This window comes from Betta splendens, chromosome 2, assembly GCF_900634795.4.
Source record: "Betta splendens chromosome 2, fBetSpl5.4, whole genome shotgun sequence".
NCBI lineage: Eukaryota > Metazoa > Chordata > Actinopteri > Anabantiformes > Osphronemidae > Betta > Betta splendens.
Window position 1 is genome coordinate 17,890,395 of NC_040882.2, and position 7,481 is coordinate 17,897,875.

Here is a 7,481-nt window from a genome sequence, read left to right on the forward strand (position 1 = left end):
CATCTGATTAAATGTGAGACTAGATTCTAGAGGGCTGGATCGGGGATCAGGACAGGCCACATGTGTCACCTGGAAGCTGGTGACTCGTATCATATCAGTGAAAATGCTTTATTGTATTAAAACAGTCCAACTTTCACAGATTGACTCCACAAAATCTATTTTGTTGTTAAACTGCTGAACTTTAAAAGTGTGATTTTGACTTTCGACTGAAAAGAGTGATCGTGTGAACCCCAGCTCCAAGACACTGGTTAAGTGCCAGTTGAGTGAGAGAGGAAGGAACACGGGCTGTGGTTTTTTACACTCCTCTGCAACAAACACGCAGAACAAACCTGAGAACAACACGATGCCCAGCGTGACTCTGAGTTTCTCCTGTGCGGTGGGAGGGACTTTAGAGCCGCTCTCGACAGATGCGCGTCAGTCGTCTGCAGGACGTCAGCGTGAGAAGATGAAGTTTGTGCTGAGCAGCCTGCTGCTCGCCTGCCTCTGCACCCCCTCGTCCTGGAGTAAGTACATGATCTCTGATGGTGACACGTTATTAGGAGTATTTTCTTCAAGCATCTATTGATATTAGGGTTTGAAGTATTTATTTATTTGTATGAATACATTTTGGTGTTTGAATCTTACTGTTTGTGCGCACTTCATTATGATGTAGTCATGTAGTATCTGAAAAAAGTGATCAGTATTTGTCTGTTGCTGTGATGGGATCTCTTGGATTCTGGAGAATCCACAGAGCATTAAGGTTCTTCATCTGTTCTGTCCAGGTGTTTCATCAGGAACGCATCGTTACACTTCTCATTTATCTGTCATGGAGGGCGACAAAGCCAACGTCAGCTGTTGCTTGATGAAGGAAAGTTTACATCCTGTAAGCAAGGCGAGAGTAAACTGGTTGAAAAATGACGTAGAGATTAAGAGCAAGATGAATCTGTCTGTGAACATTGAGCCTAGCAACTGTGTGACACTGACCTTATCAAACATCACAAGAGAAGATTCAGGAAGATACGGCTGCAAAGTAACTGTGGAGATACCATTTTACGAAGTATTCTATGGAAATGGAACAGTCGTCTCTGTTACAGACATAAAGAATGAAACAGCAGAAGGTAGGTGGATGTGCACAGACAAAAACTAATCTATTAGTGCATATATACCTGTAAAGCAAAATACATATATATTTTTTGATTTACACTGACAATATTACATGAACAACAAAAAACACAAATCACAAGTTTGTTTATGTTTATATTTTTTCTTCAGGTCGGTCTGAGGAGCCTCCTGGGCATTCCTACACAGTAACTGCTGTGGCTGTAGTGGTCCCACTGTTCATCCTCACCCTCATCTGCTTCTGCATTCTGAGATGGAAACAAGGTAAACAAAAATTGTACTCCAGCACTGTCACCTCTCATGAGTGCGTGTGGTTCTATTTTACCTGATTAATTTGCATCATCTCACCACAACACAAACAAAGGAAGTGAACCTTTCTAACGGTGGCTAGAGCAATGAAAGTCAAGAGAACGTCTCTTTCCAGGAACATCATCGCATCATCAGGTTAAAATATTTTCTCAGAACCTAAACAGAATCCTCAAACAGGTCCTGCTTTGGTGCCAACAGTTTTCATGTAAACTGCTTCAAGGAAATAAATTGAATAATCACAGTCGTAAATTAAAAACCCACTGTTCAGCTCATCAGGTGACATCTCCAGCGTCGCCGTATCATCAGGTCACGTCTGCTCTGATGACGGGGAGTTGAGGTCTGACATGATCATATGAATTGGTTGTGTAATTAATATTAGAATTCTACATATGTATATTGTATATACATAAAATATATATATGGAAAAATATATTTCACCAAAGTATATTAATTTACAATCGGATTCACAGGATCTGCCATAATTACAATTTTTAACATTTGAATCTAAAGTGCGCACATGGACATCATAAATGTAACCAAGATTAGGTTTTGCTTTCCTAAGATAGAATCTATGTATTCTAATATAGTTTGTATCACATTCAACACCCCACACGTCAACCGTTCTCTGATAGAAATCGCGGAAAGCAGCTGCGTAATGTAGTAGCACCTTCTGCACAAACTGCAGTAATAAACACGCTATACTGATAAATGCATGTGTCCAACAATAAGCAGGACACGGGAATAGCAACAACTGTACATGTAGCAGCTAAATGTTCTGCTATGAAGCTCCTGGTCACATTCTCACATTACAGCTAAAATGTGGAACAAGACCACAAAAAGGTCAACGTGTGGTGTTTATGGGCAACACATACAAAATGAACGTGTTTTTATTAGGTTAGAGTAACAACAGTATCACTTCAATAACAAATGTCTGGGGCCGAATACTGAAGTTGCTGTTACACTTTGAGATTTTATTTATTGTTGTTTCTCTATTGTTCACTCTTATTTTATTTGATCTTTATAGTCAGACAGTTGGACAGTTTCACTGCATATGCAAAATGGGAAGTTTGAAATTAAACCCTGTTTCACATCACATATGCGCAAGAATGGAAATTGTGTAATACTGTAATAGTACTGTGGCTTAAAAGCTGAGACAGCAGTACTCGTACTAATGAAAAAGTGAAGCGTCGCTAAAACAAACACGAGCAACTGGAGAATCCATGTAAGTTGAGGTGACGCTCAAACGTCTCATCGGGACTCTTTCTGATAACTGTCCATCTGTGTCGACCGCAGGCTCAGCAGAAGCCGCCAGAGTGCTCTACGAGGTTCCTCACATGGACTCGGAGGTGGCAGACTCGGACAAGCACAGCACCAGCTCCTCCAGGGGCTCCTCTCAGTGGGTGAGTGGCGTCAGCGCAGACAGAGGCGCTTTCACGGCTTTTTAGCTGCTGTGGCTGCAGACCGGCCGGCTGTTTCCCAACAGGCAGCGTCTCTGTTCCCCTTTGTCCGACAGATAGCGTGAGGACCGGGGAAACCACCTCCTCACACTCAAACACCAGTAAAGCCCCTGCGTCGCGGCAGCAATGCACCCTGGGATCTTCCAGTTCTACCTGCGCGCTGTCGGTGCATTCGAGGCTTTAACGCTGCCATAGTTGTCTGTTTCCTGCTTTAGGTGTGTGCGTTCACATGGTTTCAGACGGCCGAATTCAAAGGTTATAATATGCCTGCCACAGTGTGGGGAGGGTGAGCAACCTGTGGTGGAGGTGCGAAATACAGAGGTGTGAAGGCCCATTTAAAGGCACGAACAAACCTTTGTACAGATGATCAAAAAAACACTCACCTTTAAGTGGACGATGTCGAAGGCAGCTCAGCTCAGGAGGCACGAGTCTGACTCCACGGTCCAGCGTGTGATTGAAGGTCACAGAGGGTTTTACGCCTTGTTGCTCAGACACTGAACAAATGTGAAGAGATGGAACGTAATCAAGTCAAGCAGTGGCAAAAAAACATTATACATAAAAAAAAATTCACACTTGACTGAAAAAAGCAACAAGTGGCCGTCCACAGATAAGCGCTGCTGCACCAGCAGGTGAACTGGGGTGAACGCTGCTCGGCCCAGAATGCAGAGCAAAGGGGAGCAAGGCCAAAGCGGAATCATCTACCAGGACTAATAAAGAACCTGCGCACCGAACGCAAACTCGCTTCATCAGAAACGATCATTAGACACAAACACCTTTGCACTGAGGCAGAAGATTATTAGGATAGATAATCTATGAGGAGCTCATAGGAAACCACGCGTTTTCTAAAAGTAAATAGTAAAGAAAAATAATAAATAAATACTGACTAATAGCAAAACGGTCGTAATACAATGAAGCGCAGGTGAACAGAGTCTGATGTGATTATCATAGTGTTTTACTAACTAAGATTCAGAATCAAAGAACACGCATCAGCGACAGGAATAAGACAAACAAGATAAATACGACATCACGACCAAGATGTTCATAAGAAATATTATGTTATTGGTTTTCCGTAGTCAGTTACAGCATGATTACTAGTATGGCACAAGGTTTTAGAAATATGGAATGAGATGCAAATTTGTGACATGACAATTATTTTACATTTTACACTACTTGGTTCATTTCTTTATTAATAATATTTCTTGTTTGTATTATTGTTGGAAATAAGTCAAAATAATTCACAAAATTTTCATGGATGATGTTTGAAATCAGGATTTTTTGTGGGGAAAATGTTTTGTTTACTTTGTCATGAATTAAAAACACATTCTTACTAGGAGGGAGTAGTACTACTTACTCGATTAAAAACACAAGGTAGGTTCAATTCCATTTCAATTCAATTCAATTTTATTTATATAGCGCCAAATCACAACAAAGTTATCTCAAGGCACTTCACAAAGTAAGGTTCAAGACCTCGCACAACTAAACCCAACAAATCCCACATACAGCAAGCATTTAATTTGACAGTTGAATATAAAAAGGCTGATTTGCATTTAAGTGCACTTTCCAGCGTATTTCTCCACCTTATTTAAATATAGAGTACCTGGGAATAAAACCTCACACTAATTAATGACACACTTAGTTAAGTGGGATTTCTGTGCTGGATCATGTTGCACAGCGCTGACCTGGGTTCTCTAGTCCAACACTCTGAAATGATGATTTCATTTGTACGGCTGCACTAAAAGCTTTGAGCCGTCACGCTGAGTAACATCCTGTTGTGATTCATCGCCTCTTTATTATTTCCATAATAAACGCATTCATCATAAGCTTATCTGAAGCATCTGAAGCTTATGAGCGTTTGACGTATTGACATTTTACTGACACACACTGTGTTTCTCTCTCTGTTTCAGTGCCAGGTGATGGTCTATGAATCCTTGGACTACTTTGAGCATACGCCGACCAAAGGCTGAGGAGCAACTCAATGGAAGGTTTCACCTGCTGCATGTATATAATGTTCATACATTTACTTTTGATGCCTATGTTTACATTTTATGAATAGGTGGATTTCTTATTGATTATACATATATATGCTATCAAAGCATACCGATGTAAATTATTTCATACTTTTTTGTTTGTTTTATATTTTCCATGTTTTGACGTTTTTGTGGTCTGATTTTGTGTGTGTGTGTGTGTGTGTGTGTGTATATCTGTGTATTTTATAATAAAATAAACAGTGAATGGTTCCTTTTGCTGAGAATGCTAACAGCCAGTCAGTGGTCCATGTCAGATGTACTGATGCAAAGGCGCCTGTTTCACAATGAATCAGCCCATGTTAAGGACACCGAGTGGAAACTGTGGTATCACGGGGCCGAATCATAATAGGTCAAAGGCAGGAAGTGGAAAGCTTTGCGACCCGGCACTGTCTGGTTGTGTGTGTTATTGCACAAGAAACACAAACCTGAAGCAGAAGACGTGGAAGGTTGCATTCATTTTAAACATGTTTTACTGAAGCCGTGTTTTAAAGTCACTGTTCTCACATCACACGTGTAGATCAGGTACTATTGACTATTTCTTTCAGCCAAAGCTGGCGTGACCGGATCGTGGAGTATGTAGGCATCCAAAGCATGCGAATGGAGCTAAAGCAAAATATATACATAGTAGTGTAAAACTGGTATAAACTTGATTTTGTTACTGCAGCCTGAGAGTTTTATCAGCAGTTATCTGAGGTTAACAGCTCACAGGAGCCTGTTGAATGCTGAGACATTTTATTGACGGACACTTTACCCCGGGGAGAAAACCAGTGACTCACACCCTGAGAGGGACGGAGCCTCATGGGAACGCAGCCCACTGAACCTAGTCATGTACAGTACGCAGCTGAAGACCAACCTGCACAAGGTGCTAACCACCAACTCACCTCTCTGTTACCTTTCCCACAACATCAGCACTTGATTTCACCAATCGATAGTGAAACAGAACCCCAAAAACCCTTTTTTCCATGATGAGCCATCTTCTTACATCACATTACTTACAGTGCAACTCGTTGGACCATACCATATCCTGAAAGGTGTATCTTCAGGTGAACATTAATTTCATATCTTGGTGTCTGTAACTGTAACGATAGATTTCAGAAAGTCTAAGTGCTGCATTTTATAACGGGGCCGCAGAGAGAACGGAAACCTGCTGCTTGGCTCTCATGTAACTTTACACAGGTTTCTCTGTGGTTCACGTCCACCCCCTCAGTGAATACAGTGACTGGGGTTCGGCGTGTTTCAGTATCATATTGTAGCATTACCCGAAGTGGAAACTAGGCCAAGGTTTATAACTCACATACTGTACGCAAAGTATTGTAAATGAAGCCTGGTTTGCGTTTCCTGTGATAAGTCTACAGTAGTTGTAGAATCGTTTTTCGTCTTTGCTGTTATTATTGAAAAGACTTCACCTTGAATCAACAGGTGAAAATCTGCAGCACACTGGGCGTTGCCGCGCGGAGGTCGTATTGATACAGTTGGCGCCACTGCCTTCATCAAATACCGATTGACCTTTTGAATCCTGCCTTATCGCCGCTCCTGAGCAGCGCTTTCCATCAGATATATAAAAAGGGCCAGTTCCTCCGCTTCCACTCACACAGCCCTGCTCTTCAACGCTCCACTTCCACGTGCATCAGCGCCTCTCGAGCAGGAACCATGACCCAGTTAGAGACCGCTATGGCCATGTTGATGAGGGTCTTTGACACATACGCCGGCGCCGAGGGGAAACCCGACACTCTAACCAAGGCCGAGGCCAAGACGCTGCTGGAGAAGGAGCTGCCCGGACTTCTCAAGGTAGAGTTCACTCTGAGCAACGAGGTTCAGGCCGTTATTACTGTATGACCTGCGTAAAGCACCTCGGGTCTCAGGTAAAACCCAATATTCATCATCTCATTTAAAACGCCGTTGCCAGCTTTGGTAGCAGTACGTTAGAGTTACGCTCCAATATAATTTTATTTTTTAATGTAAACTCTGCATTCTTTTTAAACTTTTTAAACAGGACACATTTTTAACTTCTGCCTTGACCGCTTTTTCCCCTAACCTCTATTTTTCACCCAAAATTTGGACTAGACTTAAAAGCGCTCCCTCTGGACTCTGCGCAGGTGGCCAAGAACCAGGAGGAGGTGGACAAGCTGCTGAAGGGTCTGGACTTCAACGGCGACTCCGAGGTGGACTTCAGTGAGTTCGTGGTGATGGTGGCGGCTCTGACCTGCGCCTGCCACGACCGCTGTGTCAAGAAATGAGCCTTTCAACTTCTAAACGCAACTGCTTTTAGAACCACTTCAATAAAGAGATCTCGTTTCCGTGCACGGTCCGGCGTCGTGTGACTGATTTCAAATCACAACCGTAAATTTACTGCAGTTAGAAATGGAAGAATGTGGAAGGATGCAGAAGAGCAAACTGTGCAGTTTTCGGCGGACACATTCTCTGGGATGTGGAACTCCCTCAGACATCGTTGTATTACAAGACCCAAATGTGTAATGAGCTAATAGTAAACTTACGTCGAGCTTGGTTTTAGTTCCTTAAAGTGCAATTCTCATACAATAGTTCTCACAGTCACGTTTAAATCATAAAAGTCCTAAATAAGATTTAGGCT

At 42.3% G+C, this 7,481-nt stretch overlaps 2 protein-coding genes across 3 annotated transcripts; both read left to right on the forward strand.

Moving 5' to 3' along the window:
• Nucleotides 1-328: 328 nt before the first annotated feature.
• Nucleotides 329-5,101, forward strand: LOC114851311 (uncharacterized). 2 transcript variants are annotated; one of them, XM_029143072.3, is made up of 5 exons: nucleotides 329-503; nucleotides 762-1,097; nucleotides 1,252-1,362; nucleotides 2,701-2,807; nucleotides 4,769-5,101. In XM_029143072.3, the coding sequence occupies exons 1-5, from the start codon at nucleotides 344-346 to the stop codon at nucleotides 4,826-4,828; spliced, it is 774 nt and encodes a 257-aa protein (XP_028998905.1). In that variant the 5' UTR covers nucleotides 329-343; the 3' UTR covers nucleotides 4,829-5,101. The 2 variants fall into 2 exon arrangements, with proteins under 2 accessions (XP_028998905.1, XP_055369171.1); XM_055513196.1 differs by having other exon boundaries at nucleotides 1,288-1,362.
• A 1,357-nt stretch (nucleotides 5,102-6,458) lies between these two features.
• Nucleotides 6,459-7,194, forward strand: LOC114851312 (protein S100-P-like). The gene is made up of 2 exons (XM_029143074.3): nucleotides 6,459-6,679; nucleotides 6,988-7,194. The coding sequence occupies exons 1-2, from the start codon at nucleotides 6,542-6,544 to the stop codon at nucleotides 7,126-7,128; spliced, it is 279 nt and encodes a 92-aa protein (XP_028998907.1). The 5' UTR covers nucleotides 6,459-6,541; the 3' UTR covers nucleotides 7,129-7,194.
• Nucleotides 7,195-7,481: the final 287 nt, after the last annotated feature.

Bases quoted from the DNA above. Each gene is read 5' to 3' on its own strand.
- LOC114851311 (XM_029143072.3), top strand. From the start codon at position 344: ATGCCCAGCGTGACTCTGAGTTTCTCCTGTGCGGTGGGAGGGACTTTA. The intron at 504-761 runs GTAAGTACATGA...TGTTCTGTCCAG, and splicing joins CTGCACCCCCTCGTCCTGGA to GTGTTTCATCAGGAACGCAT. The intron at 1,098-1,251 runs GTAGGTGGATGT...TTTTTTCTTCAG, and splicing joins AAAGAATGAAACAGCAGAAG to GTCGGTCTGAGGAGCCTCCT.
- LOC114851312 (XM_029143074.3), top strand. From the start codon at position 6,542: ATGACCCAGTTAGAGACCGCTATGGCCATGTTGATGAGGGTCTTTGAC. The intron at 6,680-6,987 runs GTAGAGTTCACT...GACTCTGCGCAG, and splicing joins AGCTGCCCGGACTTCTCAAG to GTGGCCAAGAACCAGGAGGA.